The sequence below is a fragment of the Salvelinus fontinalis genome, chromosome 27 (genome assembly GCF_029448725.1).
Source record: "Salvelinus fontinalis isolate EN_2023a chromosome 27, ASM2944872v1, whole genome shotgun sequence".
NCBI classification, from domain to species: Eukaryota; Metazoa; Chordata; class Actinopteri; order Salmoniformes; family Salmonidae; genus Salvelinus; species Salvelinus fontinalis.
Window position 1 is genome coordinate 20,022,642 of NC_074691.1, and position 20,868 is coordinate 20,043,509.

At 43.7% G+C, this 20,868-nt stretch overlaps 1 protein-coding gene across 1 annotated transcript; it reads right to left on the reverse strand.

Moving 5' to 3' along the window:
* Window positions 1-20: 20 nt before the first annotated feature.
* On the reverse strand, window positions 21-20,792 carry kif25 (kinesin family member 25). The gene is made up of 15 exons (XM_055885200.1): window positions 13,270-20,792; window positions 12,938-13,003; window positions 8,999-9,127; window positions 7,482-7,623; window positions 5,233-5,336; window positions 5,027-5,112; window positions 4,096-4,135; window positions 3,918-3,985; window positions 3,697-3,771; window positions 3,211-3,354; window positions 2,858-3,034; window positions 2,453-2,607; window positions 2,041-2,298; window positions 1,741-1,896; window positions 21-1,549 (listed from the first exon to the last, which is right to left on the reverse strand). The coding sequence occupies exons 1-15, from the start codon at window positions 13,336-13,338 to the stop codon at window positions 1,398-1,400; spliced, it is 1,821 nt and encodes a 606-aa protein (XP_055741175.1). The 5' UTR covers window positions 13,339-20,792; the 3' UTR covers window positions 21-1,397.
* Between the last annotated feature and the right edge of the window lie 76 nt (window positions 20,793-20,868).

The following is a 20,868-nucleotide window of genomic DNA, read 5'->3' on the forward strand; positions in this document are numbered from 1 at the left end:
AAAAATACATGTAACAAATATTGAGGCTTCCAAACACTAAAATAAGTGCATGGTTCATAAGAAAGGCATTAAAAGCAAGCCCACACAATTATAACACATTTATACAACAAATATATACTGAACAAAAATGTAAATGCAACATGCAACATTTTCAAAAATGTTACTGAGTTACAGTTCATATAAGGAAATCAATCAATTGAAATAAATTCATTAGGCCCTAATCTATGGATTTCACATGACAGGGCAGGGGCACAGCCATGGGTGGGCTTGGGAGGACATAGGAGCCAGGCCCAGCCAATCAGAATGAGTTTTCCCCACAAAAGGGGTTTATTACAGACAGAAAAAGTCCTCAGTTTCATCAGCTGTCCAGGTGGCTGGTTTCAGAAGATCCCACAGGTGAAGAAGCCAGATGTGGAGGTCCTAGACTGGCATGGTTACACAAGGTCTGCGGTTGTGAGGCCGGCTGGACATACTGCTAAATTCTCTAAAACGATGTTGGTATAGAAATTAACATTAAATTCTCTGGCAACAGATCTGGTGGACATTCCTGCAGTCAGCATGCCAAGTACACACTCCCTCAAAACTTGAGACATCTGTGGCATTGTGTTGTGTGACAAAACTGCACATTTTAGAGTGGCCGTTTATTGTCCCCAGCACAAGGTGAACCTGTGTAATGATCATGCTTTTTAATCAGCTTCTTGATATGCCACACCTGTCAGGTGGATGGATTATCTTGGCAAAGGAGAAATACTGACTAACAGGGAGGTAAATAAATGTGTGCACATAATTTGAGAGAAATAAGGTTTTTGTGCATATGGAACATTTCTGGGATCTTTTATTTCAGCTCATAAAACATGAGACTAACACTTTACATGTTGCGTTTTTATATTTTGTTCAGTATAAGTAAGCCCTCGCCTGTGATTTACCATCAGTCTAAGATTGAGCACAAATCAAAAAATTACTAGCCTAAATTATTTGTCCATCTATTTGAAAACAAAGGGAAATACTGCATCTAAGAATCAATTCTACAATGTAAAATAGTTGGTCAAGTAAATATTGTATACTATTTGGGTGGACATAAAGAGGGGAGATGGAGTTTGATACCGATAGATGAAAATTATTCAACATTTGTCAAACTTTTTTTTTTTAAACCAACCCAATTTGGTGTTCAAATAGCTAGATAAACATACAATTGTACATGTATAAGTAAAGCAACAACATAAGTTACTAAATAATATTTACATATATACAACATTTATGCCACAGAGGCCACATGTAACTCTGTTCAGCCTTCACTTGATTGAGGGGGACCTCTGTTCTACCTTTGACCATGCCATCACAGCCTGGGACCTCTCTCCCTTCTCTCTTCTATACTCCTCTGCTCTGCTCTCCTCTCATTACTTCAGTTTGAGGGCAATGTTCTTCCTGCGAGGGGTATCTTTTTGGACCTGACGAGCCCGCGCGCCAAAGCCCAGAGACTGTAGAGACTCAGTCATATACCTCTGGGTGGGAGAGACACAAAGCATCACCAGCAGCTTCGCATCCCCACCTAGTGGAGAAGGAGAAGAGGATAGAGAAGAGAGGGGAGAGCGAGAGGAAAATGGTTAGTCATTATCAACTGCAGTCAAGGAAAACAACAAACTGTGTGTGTGTGTGTGTGTGTGTGTGTGTGTGTGTGTGTGTGTGTGTGTGTGTGTGTGTGTGTGTGTGTGTGTGTGTGTGTGTGTGTGTGTGTGTTACCGATGGCATCCTGCAGTAGGTGTGTGAGCTTGCTGTTTCTGTAGGGCACATGTGGCCGTTGCTCTGCCAGAGCTCCCAGTACGTCAGACAGAGCAGACAGACTGCGGTTTATACACGACGTCTCCCACAGGGCAGCGCCAGTCACCCCTGACATACCTACAGTTACACAAACACACGTCCAAACAGTTACACACACAGCATACACATAGTCATCCCCCCTACACCATCGGACAGAACACCGTTGCTACACAACCACCACAGACCATGGTGGATGAGTTTGGTGTTGTTTTCACGACTCACCCACACACTCGCTACCTGCAAGGTCCACCAGCTGTAGTTTGGTCCTGAAGGGAGCCTGGGTGGTGCTGGCTCTGGGGGAGGGGCAAGAGGAGTGAATAGGGGAGTGGCTGGGGGAGTGGTAGGGCGAGGAGGAGGAACTAGCGGAACGCTCGTCCCCCGATTGGCGGGCCATTGGGTTGGCACGGCGACAGCGGGGGCTCCACCACTCCTTCTGGGCCTTGCGCTGCATGTCTTTCTTGACACTTTGCAACCTACGAGCTAGACAGCACAGCACCACAAACACAGTCAATTAAGGAATATAGCAGCAAGATATCATGGCAAGAAATCAATCAATTAATAGCACTAAGACATTGTGTTAAGCTTGTCATTTTTCATTTGTCAGTAATCAGATATGTTTGTGTGTGTGTCTCACCCAGGGCCAGTGCGTTGGGGCTCTTGGAGGAGACAGTGAGGGTGACTATGAGATGAGAGCGCGAGGAGTCTCTGTGGACCAGTGTAGGGCAGCGAGCCCTCAACCTCAGAACAGAACTGATCAGCTGCATCACATCTGCTGAGCTTCTCACCAACCTGGGAGGAGAACACAGTCAGCAATACAGTACTTCAACTCACATAAATCTCACACACACACAAACTGTCCCTATTCTATTACCAATCCAATAGATATGTCTCTGTACATAATTACTCGCTCAGTTAATCACCCACACACACACACACACACACACACACACACACACACACACACACACACACACACACACACACACACACACACACACACACACACACACACACACACACACAGTAAAGGACTACTCACACGTAGGAGAGTAAGGGCACCTCGCTGGTCCCTGTGCTGGTAGTGATGACGTCTCTCTTGGCGCCCATGGCAACCCCGTCCTCGTCTTTAGCCAGCAGATCCAACACCTCATTGTTGTACACCTCCACCACAGACACCTCCACCGTGTGACTCTCAGCAGGTTTCTCCGATATCAGCCTGTCAGATAGCACACACACATACAACAATAAACAAGATAAAACAAGTATAAACATGCATGCATCAATGCACAAGTATAGCTCCTTCTCTCATCACCCTAACCCTAGTATGAACACCAAACTTTTAATTCTCTCTCTCCCTCTCCTTCTCTCCTTCCCTCCCTCCCTCCCACCCACCTGAAGAGTTCAGTGGCTGCTTTGGGAATAACGCCTTGCCGGGCCTCCCCCTGTGGTCCTGAGGGGTCCTCAGCCTGGGAGCCGATCATGGTGTGTGTCTTCCCACTGCCTGTCTGTCCGTACGCCATGATGCACACGTTATACCTGACCGAACAATAGGAGAATCAGTCTGTGAAATACAGACTTGCTGTTTCTATTAACTTAGCTGTTTGTTATTCAGACGTCGTCTCACTGAATTTATTTCCTCATTCTGCTTCGCTCTATTTAATAACGTTTCACATTGTCTGCTTTGCCTCTGGTCCTGATCCAATGGAGCATTCAATCACAACACTAATTCTCTGAGGCAATCATCTCTACTGTAAATAGGAGGTACACAGTGTTGGCTTTTTTTATATTTGAGAAGTTCTGAGATGCTGTGAGGAAGGCAATAGAATTACATTAGCGATCAGTGTTTCCCCTTAGCAGCACAAGATCATATTAACTCACCCGTCCAGCAGAGATGTGAGGAGAGGCTTCACTTCCTCAAACACGACATCCTGGGAGTCCTCAGGACCATGCACCCTGTCAATCACATCACCATGGAAACACATGCTTGATAAACTTCATACATCTGAAGCTGTGACACATACTACAATACAACTGCTGACAGAATGTAAATATAGAATAGCAACAATAATCAAAGGAAAGTTATTATCATGTTATAATACCTCTCAAACTCAAACATCTTGTTCAGCCCCGGGTTCCCCATTCTAGTACAATTCACAACAACTGTATCCTGGAAAACAGGCAAAACAACAGTGAGGCAGGCAGGTGATTTCAGAATGACTCATTTAACCCAATCACAGACCTAACAATAAATAAGACCTTAAAACTGCATGTACTCACATCATTAATTGCCTGAACCACCTCTTCTGTTGTAGCAGGCCTGAACAGAAAACAATCATGACTATTATAAAACTGTACTGTTCTAAATTGTTGTTACTAAGAGGATGTTAAATGCACTAATTAAAGGGATACATCAGGATTTTGGCAATGAAGCCCTTTATCTACTTTTTTTTACCCCTCCACCACCACCCCCCCCTCTTCGGAGGACAAATATCTTAGTTTTTTTACAGATTTTTTGCTACACATACATACATGTTACAAACACATTTTACATACATGGTACTTTTATATAAAGCAGTCACATAACAATAATACATTACCAAAAATCAGCTCTTTAATCCCACCCCTCAGCCACTCCCAGCCCATCCCACCAATCATCATAGAGCACACTCGTTTGGTTTCCATGTGCCATATATTTTTCCATTGTGCTGTGATGTATTACAACATTTTTTAACCTTTCTAATCATATATTATCCACAGATTGTGAGCTAAAGATGAAAACCTTTTCTACGAGTATTATTATATTATTTATTGACTGACTACGGCTTTCCAAATCGCCCAACACTGCTATTTGTGGTGCATGTTATGACTTTTGAACCATTCCTGAACCTGTGACCAGAAACTGGACCTTTATCTACTTCCCCAGAGGCAGATGAACTAGTGGATACCATTTGTATGTCTCTGTGTCCAGTATGAAGGTAGTATGCTAGTACAAACCCATAGACTTCCAGTCATTGCACTAGCGCTAATTAGCATTGGCTCGAGAAACTACATCTAACTTCCTTCATACAGGACACAGAGACATACAAATGGTATCCACAAGTTCATCTGACTGCAAGGAAGTAGATAAAGGTCCTCATTGCCAAAATCCCAAAAGTATCCCTTTAAAATGTACAGTACTGGTCAAAAATATATTATCTGACCAACTCACCCTATTGCTAATGTTGATCCCTGTCCATCGTCAAAGGGAAGGACTGGACGCACTCTGCAGTGGACCCTGATGTTCCCCCGCAGCTCCTGAAGAGCCACAATGAGAGAGAAAGAGAGAGAGTGAGAGAGACAGAGACGGAAACAAAGACAGAGACAAAAAAGAATGGCAGTCACTGTAGACTATTAAAATGTAGTCAAGATCCTCACCACCAAGGTGTTGTGAAGTATCTTCCTCCTCTCCCTCTCAGTCCTGCTCCGCTCCTTCTCCTCCTGTAGAGAGCACTCTAGAGCCTCCATCTGAGCCTGCAAACCTGAGGACAGATACACAGAGAACAGGATAATAATAACAGCACCATCACATATAATAACCAAATTATGAGGGCTTTTTTGTTGTTGCTTCAATGGTGTTACACAAACCGTGACAGTAACATCATGCATGTGCCAGGCTAAGCCACTAAATGCAATGTCATGCCATGAGAAACACAAATAATTGTGCCTAGTCCAGGTAACACCTTTAGACCCAAGTCCTTAATCTCAGTAGAAACATGGATACACCCACTCACACACTCACACGCTCTGTGATGAAGCAATCAAAGCCATATAAGAACTCCTGGAATCCTCTGGACGACATGACATAAAACCTGACATCAAACAAGCGAATGGTGAACTCTAGTCTCAAGAGCCAGACCTCCTCACTATTCATTACTATTACATGTAACTAACCTCCTCTTGGAGAATGCAAACTACAACTACAACAAGCAGGGTAAGAGCTAAGGAAAGAGATCCCCTCCTGCTGCTGATGGTTATTGTATTTGACCTGTCCTGTTCATGAGCTAAGACTTAAGCCTGAGGGGTTATGTGTGTGCTCATTGTGCCGGACTTACAGGGACAGTTGATGGATTAATCTAAGTCATTGTTTTGATAGGAGGCTGGGTTGCTCAACCATCTGACCATCTTCCTGAATGAAGGGTAGCTCGAGATGCAACTGCAGGGTCCACTTTATTTTTTAAACAGAGTATTCGCAAAAGTGAAATATTTATCCATTATCTATAAATGACATGAATAACGCTTCATAAATTGCAATAAATCATACTGGTTCATAAATACAATATTTGTGCCTACATTGACCTTTTCTCCAAAAGCTGACTGATTTGGGATCAGCGCTACTGCCTTACATATACATGAACTATTTCAAGCCAAACAACAAAAATGACCCTGGACCTGTGGTAAACGAAACCAATATGGTCAAGTATATATAGGCTAGTGGCTTTTCCCACAGGCCCAACAGACAGCCAGGTTTAACCAAGTGACGTGGGATAAGTTCCTCGAGCTTGTCACCATGGCAACCAGGTGACGCAGAGGACAGGTCACACAACCTTTCCGAACCTCGCTGACAGAGTCGTATTGGAGGGCTGGGTGAAGGAGGGGTTAGAGGGGGAGAGAGGATTATCCCCAAGGCAACCAACCTCTTAATATACAGCCTAGGGGCACGGTAAATAAGATACTTGAGAATGGGAGAAAGACAGAGAGAGAGACATAGAGAGACTATGTACAGACTCAGTGAGCATAGCCTTGCTATTGAGAAAGGCCACCGTAGGCAGACCTGGCTCTCAAGAGAAGACAGGCTATGTGCACACTGCCCACAAAATGAGATGGAAACTGAGCTGCACTTCCTAACCTCCTGCCCAATGTATGACCATATTAGAAACACATATTTCCCTCAGATTACACAGATCCACAAAGAATTTGAAAACAAACCCGATTTTGATAAACTCCCATATCTACTGGGTGAAATACCACAGTGTGCCCTCACTGCAACACGATTTGTGACCTGTTGCCACAAGAAAAGGTCAACCAGTGAAGAACAAACACCATTGTAAATACAACCCATATTTATGCTTATTTATTTTCCCTTTTGTACTTTAACCATTTGTACTTCGTTACAACACTGTATATATACTGTACATAATATGACATTTGTAATGTCTTTATTCTTTTGAATCTTCTGTGAGTGTAATGTTAACTGTTCATTTTTATTGTTTATTTCACTTTTGTATATTATCTATCTCACTTGCTTAGGCAATGTTAACATATGTTTCCCATGCCAATAAAGGCCCCTGAATTGAATTGAATTGAGAGAGAGAGAGGCAAGAGAAAGGGAGTGAGAGAGAGAGAGAGAGAGAGAGAGAGAGAGAGAGAGAGAGAGAGAGAGAGAGAGAGAGAGAGAGAGAGAGAGAGAGAGAGAGAGAAAGGGAGTGAGAGAGAGAGAGAGAGAGAGAGAGAGAGAGAGAGAGAGAGAGAGAGAGAGAGAGAGAGAGAGAAAGGGAGTGAGAGAGAGAGAGAGAGAAAGGGAGTGAGAGAGAGAGAGAGAGAGAGAGAGAGAGAGAGACAGAGAGAAGAAGAAGTACAAGGGGATAAGGGGATTGAGTGATATCATAAATCAGTAGTCTACTCACTGTGCACATCATTGCCATGGTGGCCCTGGAGGGCGAAGCTGGCTTGGCCGACTTGTTCCAGCAGCAGCCTGCTCTGGTTCTCCAACTCAGTGGCGAAGTTCACATATACCGCAAACACCTCTCTCAGGTCCTGCTTCAAAATCTAGAATAACACATAAATAATACCATGAATGTGTGTTCGTGTGTTCAGGTCATCAATGACTCTAGAACAGTATTTCAACCTATATACACTACCGTTCAAAAGTTTGGGGTCACATAGAAATGTCCTTGTAAATGACTATTGTAGCTGGAAACGGCTGATTTTAAATGGAATATCTACACAGGCGTACAGAGGCCCATTATCAGCAACCATCACTCTTGTGTTCCAAAGGCACGTTGTATTAGCTAATCCAAGTTTATCATTTAAAAAGGCTAATTGATCATTAGAAACCCCTTTTGCAATTATGTTAGCACCACTGAAAACTGTTGTTCTGATTTAAGAAGCAATAAAACTGGCCTTCTTTAGACTAGTTGAGTATCTGGAGCATTACCATTTGTGGGTTCGATTACAGGCTCAAAATGGCCAGAAACAAATAACTTTCTTCTGAAACTCGTCAGTCTGTTCTTGTTCTGAGAAATTAAGGCTATTCCATGCGAGAAATTGTCAAGAAACTGAAGATCTCGTACAACGCTGTGTACTACTGCCGTCACAGAATATCGCAAACTGGCTCTAACCAGAATAGAAAGAGGAAAGGTGCACAACTGAGAAAGAGGACAATTACATTAGAGTGTCTAGTTTGAGAAACAGATGCCTCACAAGTCCTCAACTGGCAGCTTCATTAAATAGTACCAGCAAAACACCAGTCTCAACATCAACAGTGAAGAGGCGACTCTGGGATGCTGGCCTTCTAAGCAGAGTTGCAAAGAAAAAGCCATACCTCAGACTGGCCAATAAAAAGAAAAGATTAAGGTGGGCAAAAGAACACAGACACTGGCCAGAGGAAGATTGGGAAAAAAGTGTTATGGACAGACAGATCTAAGTTTGAGGTGTTCGGATCACAAAGAAGAATATTCGTGAGACGCAGAAAAATGAAAAGATGCTGGAGGAGTGCTTGACGCCATCTGTCAAGCATGGTGGAGGCAGTGTGATGGTCTGGGGTGCTTTGGGGGTGGTAAAGTGGGAGATTTGTGTACAGGTTAAAAGGGATCTTGAAGAAGGAAGGCTATCACTCCATTTTGCAACACCATGCCTTACCCTGTGGATGGCGCTTAATTGGAACAAATGTCCTCCTACAACAGGACAATGACCCAAAGCACAGCTCCAAACTATGCAATAACTATTTAGGGAAGAAGCAGTCAGCCTGTATTCTGTCTATAATGGAGTGGCCAGCACAGTCACCAGATCTCAACCCAATTGAGCTGTTGTGGGAGCAGCTTGACCGTATGGTATACGAAACCCCAATGGACACCATGTTGGCCTTCCTCTGAACTAAACCAAACAAAACAATACAGCTGTGTAACTCTGGAGTTGTATGTACCTGAACTTCAGACAGGAGTTTGGCCAGGGCAGACTGGGTGCTTTGCTGCACAACTCTCTGGTGTTGCCAACGCTTCTGGGCTTCTGCTTCTGCCTCTTCTGCATGATCCCGACGAAGTTTCCCCAGACACTGGAGAGGGAGAACAGGGCAAGGGGGAACCACCATTACCAAGACATACAGTGACAAGTCACCATTTTGACATCCAAAACCCATGTTTTGGTCCAGGAAGGACGTGGTAGATTTAAAAAATGACCAGCAACTCAGTGTTCATTTTATGCCTCTGTAACAGTTTAACTTTAGTCCGTCTGTCACATTCCTGACCTGTTTTCCCTTGTTTTTGTATTTGTTTAGTATGGTCAGGGCGTGTGTTGGGGTGGGCATTCTATGTTGTGTGTCTAGTTTGTCTGTTTCTGTGTTCAGCCTAATATGGTTCTCAATCAGAGGCAGCTGTCAATCGTTGTCCCTGATTGAGAATCATATATAGGTGGCTTGTTTTGTGTTGGGGATTGTGGGTGGTTGTTTCCTGTCTCTGTGTTTGTGTTCTGCACCAGATAGGACTGTCTCGGTTTTCACGTTTGTTGTTTTGTAAGTGTTCACAGTTCGTTAAATTAAACATGTTGAACACTAACTGCACTGCATTTTGGTCCTCTCCTTCATCCCAGGAAGAAAGCCGTTACAGAACCATCCACCTAACCCGGACCAAGCAGCAGCAGGAGAGGCTGCAGCAGCAGCAGCAGCAGCAGGAGAGGCTGCACTATTTGGAGGAATGGACATGGGAGGACGAATTCGACGGCAAAGGACCCTGGGCAGAGCCAGGGGAATATTGCCGCCCCAAAGAAGAGCTGGAGGCAGCGAAGGCGGAGAGGCGCTATTATGAGGCGCTAGCACGGCAGAGCGGCTGGAGGCCCGAGAGGCAGCCCCAAAAATTTGGGGGGCACACAGGGAGTGTGGCAGAGTCAGGAGTCAGACCTGAGCCAACTCCTCCTGCTTACCGTAAGGAGCCGGTCAGGGCGGAATTGGAGGTGAGCGACGCAGAGACAGTGAAGGAGTTAATGGGGAAATTGGAGGAGAGAGTTATGAGGGAGGTACTGGTTTGGTGCATGTGGCACGACATCCGCCCGACTGAACGTGTCGGGGAGTTGATGTCACCGGGAACAGCTCTCCATACTCGTCCTGAGGTGCGTGCTAGCCGTCTGGTTAAGACTGTGCCAGCCTCACGCACCAGGCCTCCTCTGCGCCTCCCTAGCCCTGCACGTCCTCTGCCAGCTCGGCGCTACAGCTCTCCCAGCCGTGCTTCCAGTGGAGAGAGAGGGCGTCGTACCGGGCAGGCACCGTGTAATGCGGTGGAGCGCACGGTGTCCCCGGTGCGTGTGCTTAGCCTGGTGCGCAACATCTCAGCTCCCCACATCTGCCGGGCTAGGGTGAAGATCCAGCCAGGGCGGATGGTGCCAGCCCTGCTCTCAAGACCTCCAGTGCGCCTTCACGGTCCGATCTGTCCAGTACCACCAGTGCCTACACCACGCACCAGGTTTCCAGTGCGTCTCCAGAGCCCAGTTCCGCCTCCACGCACTCTCCCTGCGGTGCGTGTCTCCAGCCCAGTACCTCCAGTTCCGGCACCATGCACCAGCCTCCTGTGCGTCTCCAGAGTCCTGTACGCACTGTTCCTTCTCCCCGCACTCGCCCTGAGGTGCGTGCCCTCAGCCCGGTACCACCAGTTCCGGTACCACGCACTAGGCCAATAGTGCGCCTCGAGATTCCAGTGTGCCCTGTTCCTGCTCCCCGCACTAGCCTTGAGGTGCGTGCCCTCAGTCCGGTACCACCAGTTCCGGCACCACGCACCAGGCCTACTGTGCGCCTCAGCAGGTCAGAGTCGGTCGTCTGCCCAGCGCCGTCTGAGCCATCCGTCTGCCCAGCGCCGTCTGAGCCATCCGTCTGCCCAGCGCCGTCTGAGCCATCCGTCTGCCCAGCGCCGTCTGAGCCATCCTTCTGCCCAGCGCCGTCTGAGCCATCCGTCTGTCCCGAGTCGTCAGAGCCGCCCGTCTGTCCCGAGCCGTCAGAGCCGCCCGTCTGTCCCGAGCCGTCAGAGCCGCCCGTCTGTCCCGAGCCGTCAGAGCCGCCCGTCTGTCCCGAGCCGTCAGAGCCGCCCGTCTGTCCCGAGCCGTCAGAGCCGCCCGTCTGTCCCGAGCCGTCAGAGCCGCCCGTCTGTCCTGAGCCGTCAGAGCCGCCCGTCTGTCCCGAGCCGCCAGAGCCGCCCGTCTGTCCCGAGCCGCCAGAGCGGTCAGCCAGTCAGGAGCCGCTAGAGCCGTCCGTCAGTCAGGAGCCGCCAGCCAGTCAGGAGCCGCCAGAGCCGTCAGCCAGTCAGGAGCCGCCGGAGCCGCCAGCCAGTCAGGAGCCGCCGGAGCCGCCAGCCAGTCAGGAGCCGCCAGAGCCGCCAGCCAGTCAGGAGCTGCCAGAGCCGCCAGCCAGTCATGAGCTGCCCTCCAGTCCAGAGCTGCCTCTCTGTCCGGAGCTGCTTTTCAGTCCGGAGTTGCCCCTCTGTCCTGAGCTACCTCTCTGTCCGGAGCTACCTCTCTGTCCGGAGCTACCTCTCTGTCCGGAGCTACCTCTCTGTCCGGAGCTACCTCTCTGTCCGGAGCTACCTCTCTGTCCGGAGCTATCTCCTCTATTTAGGAGGGACCTTTGGGAAGGTTCCTAGACCAGGGTCGGGGGCGAGGGTCGCCACTCAAAGGACGCTAAGGAGGGGGACAAAGACAATGGTGGAGTGGTGTCCTCGTCCTGCGCTGGAGCCGCCACCGCGGACAGATGCCCACCCAGACCCTCCCCTTGAGTTTTAGGGGTGCGCCCGGAGTTCTCACCTTGAGCGGGGGGTTCTGTCACATTCCTGACCTGTTTTCCCTTGTTTTTGTATTTGTTTAGTATGGTCAGGGCGTGAGTTGGGGTGGGCATTCTATGTTGTGTGTCTAGTTTGTCTGTTTCTGTGTTCAGCTGTCAATCGTTGTCCCTGATTGAGAATCATATATAGGTGGCTTGTTTTGTGTTGGGGATTGTGGGTGGTTGTTTCCTGTCTCTGTGTTTGTGTTCTGCACAAGATAGGACTGTCTCGGTTTTCACGTTTGTTTTTTTGTTATTTTGTATTGTTGTAAGTGTTCACAGTTCGTTAAATTAAACATGTTGAACGCTAACTGCGCTGCATTTTGGTCCTCTCCTTCATCCCAGGAAGAAAGCCGTTACACCGTCCCCTCGCCCATACCCGTGGTAGATTAAAAAAATGACCAGCAACTCAGTGTTCATTTTATGCCTCTGTAACAGTTTAACTTTAGTCCGTCCCCTCGCCCATACCCAGGCGCGAACCAGGGACCCTCTGCACACATCAACAATTGACACCCACGAAGCATCGTTATCCATCGCTCCACAAAAGCCGTGGCCCTTGCAGAGCAAGGGGAACCACTGCTTCAAGGTCTCAAAGCGAGTGAAGTAACCGATTGAAACGCTATTAGCGCACCACAGCTAACTAGCTAGCCATTTCACATCCGTTACACCTCCATACTGTGCCTAATTGGAGCTATCCATGAAGTGAACATTGACAGGAATTATGTTAGACAAGCAAAAATAACATGTTTACAAATAGTTTTTAACTAATTCTAATTAAATTCTGCAGACAGTAAGCTTATCCATCTGTGGTACCCAACAATCCCAACTACAATCCTAATGCTCTTGTTTGTTCCTGACGCTCTGTCGAAATGCAAATGCATCACACTTGCAATACAGTTTTGGATATCTTTGGAAATATACTTTTATATAAGCGATAAATAATATTTCAAATACATGTGCTTAAATTGGGTACCACGGCCTTCGCTTGGCTACCTACACAACGGGCACTGATTGGGGTGTTAAAATATCACAGTACATTAACATGTATTCTCCAATGACTCAACTCACATCGGCGAGCCTCAGGTGAAGAATGGCATTTTCAGTCTCCAACTCCAGAATGCGTTCTTCTTTGCTCTAGAAACGTTCGGGACAGATTAGCCAACGCTGCTAGTTTGACGTTGTAAAGTCAGTGATGTTCATCTGATTCCATTTAAATTTCTTTACTTAAGATACATAAATAAAATAGGGATTGTAATTAATCGAATAGTTATTATAGCTTACTAACTAAACGATAAACAATTATTCTCACAAAGTAACAACTAAACCTACCTAACCGACAATCGATTTAGCTTCACCTGTCATACCTGTTGAATTTACAATAAATGAAAAAATAGACATACCCGCAGTTTGTGCTCCAGAAGGTGCACTTGGTGCGCAAATATCTGGTCTCGGTTTATGAAGAGTGGCATTTCAATCAATGAGAGAAAACAATAAAAAAGTACAGTAAAGAATATAATGCGACTGGGCTGTCAACCTGCGTTTTTGCAGGTCAGATAATGCGATTACGCACGGACAACACTCTCCAAGCAGCTCTCCATCCGCGCGAATTTAGATGGCGTCCACTTGTCCTGAGATTTGCGTTCGGAATGGTGCCATGGGCTTTTGACAGGTTGGAGAGAAATATCAGCAAAAGTATTTGAATGTGAACATTTGGGTAGTATATGTCCCTTGGGTTTGGTAATTTTGCTCTCGCATGTCAAAGTCTGAATTTATGGATTAATGATAATCCTAAATCCTGCTGGCACAATTGAGTCTTGTATCCTGCATCTCTAGGACTGCGGTCAATTGAGCCGACATTCGCAAAACGAAGTCAAGCCACCGTACTTCAGTTTCCGCCTGAATTTGGTGCGCAAATGCACAACACTTTTCTGGTAGGGGAACTGAGTTGGATGCACTCTCATGCACAGATACGAGACGATAGCTACAAAGTAGTTCTATTACAGTGAACTTTGATGACCCCTATGTAAAAATAATACCATCACTAAAAATGGCTGGTAGAGTATATTTGTATGTGTGCCAGTAGAAGTTAATTAATCCAGCGTGATGACTATTGCACACCATAAAATGCCCATATTATGCCATCTTAAAGATGTTTTGTGATGTGTGCCACTAGTAGATAAATACTTGTTTTGTCCTATTATAGTGAACTTTGAGGTATTGTAATTCAATTTTAACGCAGTGGCTGGATGGTAAACACTTTGTGTGCTACACGTAGATCAATAATCCATTATTATTAACATTGCAAACCATAACATGCCCATATTAAGCCAGCTACAAGATTGGAAAAACACTATATAATGTGTATTGGAGCTGGCATAATATGGGCATGTTATGCTTTGCAGTATTCATGCCAATGGATTATTGATCTACTAGGGCACACATCTCAAAATATGTTTGGCAGCCATTTTGACAGATTTCTTTTTTTACATAAGGTTCATCAAAGTTCACTGTAATATTACTCCTTTAAAAAAAGTAAAGATAAAGAATACTGGGAGAGACATGGTAAATGTACTTATTTAACACTTAAAAAATATATACTACCATTCAAAAGTTTGGGGTCACTTAGAAATGTCCTTCTTTTCCATGAAAACATACATGAAATGAGTTGCAAAATGAATAGGAAATATAGTTAAGAAGTTGACAAGGTTAGAAATAATGATTTTTAATTTAAATAATAATTGTGCCCTTCAAACTTTGCTTTCGTCAAAGAATCCTCCATTTGCAGCAATTGCAGCCTTGCAGACCTTTGGCATTCTAGTTGTACATTTGTTGAGGTAATCTGAAGAGCTTTCACCCAACCTCCCACAAATTCGATTGGCTTGATGGGCACTTCTTACGTATCATACAGTTAAGCTGCTCCCACAACAGCTCAATAGGGTTGAGATCTGGTGACTGTGCTGGCCACTCCATTATAGACAGAACACCGGCTGACTGCTTCTTCCCTAAATAGTTCTTGTATAGTTTGGAGCTGTGCTTTGATTTGGATCTCTTTTAGTCCCCATTTGGACTAATCTTCCAAGAGTCCTTAAACATTCAAATACAATTTATAATACAAACACATTTTCACATATAACACACTATTACAAACATACATAATATACTAACATAATGACCCAATAAATACTCAATCTAAAAAATATTGATTCTTCATCTACTATAGTCCCACAACATTTCTATGTATTATATTTAAATCGTTTTAAAATAATGTTTAAATTTATATATTGAACGGTTTCTAGTTTGCTCAGTTAATTTATTCAATTTCTTTATTGCTCTAAATCGAAATGTTATTTTGCCTATTTCTCTTTTCTGTCTGGATAATGCATAGATGGTGGACAATCTATTCCTAGTATTTACGGAATGTCTGTCTCTTACCAACTGAATACCATTGTGAATAGAACTTGGCCATTTTAAATAATGTATATTATGAAATAAAATAAGCATGTTTTTTTCAATTATCTTGTTGATTGATGACCAACCAAGAACACTGCGCATGACTGCAACAGAAGAACCATATCTCCACCTTAAAACAATCCTTGCTGCTTTGTTCTGTGCATTCTGCAGCCTCCTAACTTCACTTGATGATGCATTTCCCCAGACCACAGAACAGTAGTTCACCTGACTCTCAATTAATGCTTGTGTTATTTGCTGAAGAATTTTTCCTGGTAAATATTTAGCTATCCTTCTGATTATGCATGCTGTTTTAATAAAAAAAAAATTATACATAGATTAGTTATTTGAGACGGCCATGATAAGCAGTTGTCTAGCTGCACTCCCAAAAGTTTGGTTTCTGCCACTTCTTCAATTTGTACTCCTCCCATACTTAATTGTATCCCATGCTGTTTTGGCCTTTTCCTAGTTGAACATACCAAAATAACTTTGGTTTTCTTGGTGTTTAAAACAAGTTTGTTTTAGAAAACCCCCTCCCTGATATTCTACAAATCTCCTTGTAAGGCCTGCTGTACCTGTTAAACCGATTGTCTTGCTGCATAAATTGTAGTATCATCTGCAAATATAGTAGCTTGAGTTTCAACTAAGGCATAGGGAAGGTCGTTGGTATATATTAAATAAAGAAGTGGCCCAAGGCAGCTGCCCTGCGGTATTCCAGCTGTGCTTTGGGTCATTGTATTGTTGTAGGAGGAAATTGGCTCCAATTAAGCTTCGTCCACAGGGTATGGCATGGCGTTGCAAAATGGAGTGATAGCCTTCCTTCTTCAAGATCCATTTTACCCTGTAGACAAATCTACCACTTTACCGCCCCCAAAGCACCCCCAGACTATCACGTTACATCCACCATGCTTGACAGATGGCGTCAAGCACTCCTCCAGCATCTTTTCATTTTTTCTGCATCTCACAAATGTTCTTCTTTGTGATCCGAACACCTCAGATTTGTCTGTCCATAACACTTTTTTTCCAGTCTTCCTCTGTCCAGTGTCTGTTATTTTTCCCATCTAAATCTTTTATTTTTATTAGCCAGTCTGAGATATGGCATTTTCTTTGCAACTCTGCCTAGAAGGCCAGCATCCCGGAGTCGCCTCTTCACTGTTGACATTGAGACTGGTGTTTTGCGGGTACTATTTAATGAAGCTGCCAGTTGAGGACTTGTGAGGTGTCTGTTTCTCAAACTAGACACTCTAATGTAATTGTCCACTTGCTAGTTGTGCCCCGGGGCCTCCCACTCTTCTTTCTATTCTGGTTAGAGCCAGTTTGCGCTGTTCTGTGAAGGGAGTACACAGCGTTGTACTGGATCTTCAGTTTCCAGGCAATTTCTCGCATGGAATAGCCTTCATTTCTCAGAACAAGAACAGACTGACGAGTATCAGAAGAAAGTTCTTTGTTTTTGGCCATTTTGATCCTGTAATCGAACCCACAAATGCTGATGCTCCAGCTCTCAACTAGTCTAAAGAAGGCCAGTTTTATTGCTTCTTTAATCAACACATTTTTCAGCTGTGCTAACATAATTGCAAAAGGGTTTTCTAATGATCAATTAGCCTTTTAAAATGATAAACTTGGATTAGCTAACACAACGTGCCATTGGAACACAGGAGTGATGGTTGCTGATAATGGGCCTCTGTACGCCTGTGTAGATATTCCATAGAAAATCTGCCGTTTCCAGCTACAATAGTAATTTACAACAATAACAATGTCTACACTGTATTTCTGATCAATTTGCTGTTATTTTAATGGACAAAAAATGTGCTTTTCTTTCAAAAACAAGGACATTTCTAAGTGACCCTAAACTTTTGAACGGTAGTGTATATATAATCTAATTCAAAAGTCACTTGCACATCTGAGCTATCTTTTTTTGCAGGTGCATGGTAACAGTTGAATAAGATGAGAAAAAAGAAGAAACCAACACACTGCTCTTGCTAGTATCACTGCTTTTAATAAGCTTTACGTATCGGACTCAAGTATCGTATCGGTGTAACGGCTCTCGTTTGTAGAAGGAGACCAAGGCGCAGCGTGGTAGGCGTACATCGTCTTTTTATTGATGACACCAAAACAAAATAACAAAGACAAAAAACGAAAGTGAACAGTTCTGTCAGGCACAGACACTAAACAGAAAACAAGATCCCAACAAAACCCAAAAGGAAAATGAAAACTTATATATGATCCCCAATCAGAGACAACGATAGACAGCTGACTCTGATTGGGAACCACACTCGGCCAAAAACAAAGAAATAGAAAACATAGACTTTCCCACCCGAGTCACACCCTGACCTAACCAAACATAGAGAATAATAAGAATCTCTAAGGTCAGGGCGTGACAATCGGCCTCTTTTTTAAAAATTAGCACCCTTACAGTGAAGGCTCCTCAGAGGCGGAAGAGGAGGACCATCCTCCTCAGTGAATTTCATAAAAATTTAAATTGTAAAACATTGAAGAAGTTATCCTTTTTAAAACTATACTAAATATATTCACATCACCAAATAATTGATTAAAACACACTGTTTTGCAATAAAGGTCTAAAGTAGCCTCAACAGCACTCTGTAGGGTAGCACCATGGTGTAGCCGGAGGACAGCTAGCCTCCATCCTCCTCTTGGTACATTGACTTCAATACAAAACCCAGGAGGCTCTTGGTTCTCACCCCCCTCTATAGACTTACACAGTAATTATGACAATTTTCGGAGGACGTCCTCCAACCTATCAGAGCTCTTGCAGCATGAACTGACATGTTGTCCACCCAATCAAAGGATCAGAGAATGAATCTAGTACTGAAAGCATAAGTTACCACTAGCTAGCACTGCAGTGCATAAAATGTGGTGAGTAGTTGACTCAAAGAGAGAGAAAGACAATAGTTTAATAGTTTGAACAAATGTATTTATTCAAAAATGAAGGAGAAGCAAGAGCGAGAGAGTCATTTTTTTTCACTTTCAGTTTCACTTACTTAGCTGGGTAGTTTAGTTACTCAAACACCCGGCTCAAACAGCGTCATGCTATGTTAGCTAGCTGGCTATGACTATCCAACACAACACTGGAACTCTTCCAAATCAAGGTAAGCTTTTGGTTTTATTAATTTATTGCCACTGGGGACCGCCGGTGTAACTACTTACTGACTATACACTGTAACGTTACTGCATGATTGTAGTGGGTTTACTAACGCATTAGTTCTATTAGCTATGTTGACTAGGACATTACTTTAGCTAATATGGGGACAATGATGTAGGCTGTGTGTAGCGGTTATGACATGGTTTGGAAAGGTTTTTTCACTTGGTCACATGCAGCTGATGTGTTGTTCATTGAAGTCCACAAATTAAGGGAAAAGGTGAGAGGAGGAGAGTGCATAGAGGCTAGAATGAATACAACGTGGCTGCTATGAAAGTGAACTGTGTTTATACGCGATCAGGGGTGTATTCATTCCCACCGATTAAAAATGTTTCTTAAACGGAAGCAAACAAAAAGGGGATAAAATAACTGAATTTGTCCAATAGAAACTCTTGATTGCAACTGTTGGATTAATGATTACACCCTAGATAAGGTTGATGCAGGCAAGAGTGTGCAAGACGGTATTGAATGTGTCACTGTCTGTCCACGTGTCACTGTCTGTCATCCCAAATTTTTCTCTCTAGCTGTGTGCACCTATGTTGTAAACTTTCATTCATAGGCTAGTTTGTAGCAAAATCATGATGGGTATAGGGAAAATTTGAGTATCATGTAGTAGTCTAAACCTATTGATGTTACATTGAACTGGGTGAATGGAATATGAATAACAGTCATCCAACATGCTGTAAAAGAAACGCAATGCTCATGAAAAAAAATCTTCCTCCCTCATCATAAACGGCACTGACCGCCACTGCACCCTTATGTAGACATAGATCCACCCACATCCGTTCAATGCATCGAATGGGGTTGGAGTCGAGAGAAAATAAGAAAATGTGCATTTCATAAATATTTGAATAAAGTGTGTATATAAAACGTATTAAACACGTCCGTAAAACCTCATTGCGTACAAAGCAAGAAAAACGTCATTGTAATCTGAAGTGGAGGCATTAATTAATGTTCACATTTACAACATAACATACATATGCATTTCATCATTAAGACCTTTAGGAAATAATGTCTGGAGGGTGAAAAAAACAAAAACAGTATATTTTGCTCAGGCATTATTTATATAACCTCCCCTGTCTGATATCTTATTAACTTTCTCTTTCTCTATGCCACAAAATTATGCCACAAAATCTAAAAGGTAGAAATGTCATGTTTTTGGTAATTAAAATATACTACGACTGGATAATCCCTGTCGTTTCTCCTGATTGAAATTTTATGTTCACTAATTCTGTTTGAGAGAACGAGAGGTTTTACCTACATAACACAGCCCACGTGGACATTTAATCATGTAGATGACATGGGTGGTGGAGCACGTAATAATGTAATTTATTTGCAACCGTTTTCCTGTTTGTGGGTGGCAGAAATATTTACACTGTGCGCGACCTCTGCATTTATAGCTACCATTCGGAAGAGGGCGTTAAAGAGCCTGGCACTTTTTCTTTTGTGGCTGGCAGCTTCATAAAACATTGTACCCAATGCTTTATGAAAACTTGCTTGATGGGTCGATGTCCTTATTGTGGTTTTACAGACGTGTTTAATGCGTTTTATGTACACACTTCATTAGAATATTTATGAAATGCACATTGTTATTTTACACGTACTTATTTTCCCTCGACTCCAACCTCATTCGATGCATTGAACAGATGTGGGTGGAGCTATGTCTACATAAGGGTGCTAATTAAAAAAAACTCACAAAAGCGCTGACGAAGGCCTTGAGGCCGAAACGTAAAGCTTATTAAAGAGCAGTGATACTAGTAAGAGCAGTGTGCGTTTTTTTTTCTTTTTTCCAAAATATATAATCTAATGAAATACAATGAAAAACATATCAAGCTCACTCAGATCTTGCTGTGTGTGTACTGTGATTGCATGTCTTGACCGTAAACGCGTTTCGCTTTCACAATTTAACATTTGCTAAAACAGCACCCCCGGTTGGCTACTGCAGCCTCGGCAGTCTCACTCTACCCGTGATATCAGTGATTTTTGATAAAACAAGAAAATGAAATAAACGATTTGGTATCGTGGAAGATTGAATAAGTGTGCTTCAAACTGTTTGCTTGGAACGATTTGTAGCTATCGTCTCTATCTACAAGCAATTCGCTACACTCGCATGAACATCTGCTAACCATGCATGTGTATGTGACAAATACAACTATATATCTGTGCTGAGAATGCATCAGACCTAGTTTCCCTACTTGTTACCGTAAAGTGTGGTGTATTCGCGCATCCCAATTGAGGCAACTAACGCGCGCGAATGGCAGACTGCGGTTTACGAGTGTCGGCTCAATTGACTGCAATATCACAAGGGGCATCACTGGCAACAATATTATTTGATATTTTATACGCACAGCAGCTCTAGAATCTAGATTAAAAGTGCAATAGTAGCCTACATTAA

Coding starts and splice junctions, on each gene's coding strand:
- kif25 (XM_055885200.1), bottom strand. CDS start 13,338: ATGCCACTCTTCATAAACCGAGACCAGATATTTGCGCACCAAGTGCAC. Junction 4,136..5,026: donor GGATCAACATTAGCAATAGG/GTGAGTTGGTCA, acceptor TTTTCTGTTCAG/GCCTGCTACAACAGAAGAGG. Junction 1,550..1,740: donor CCTACTGCAGGATGCCATCG/GTAACACACACA, acceptor CTTCTCCACTAG/GTGGGGATGCGAAGCTGCTG.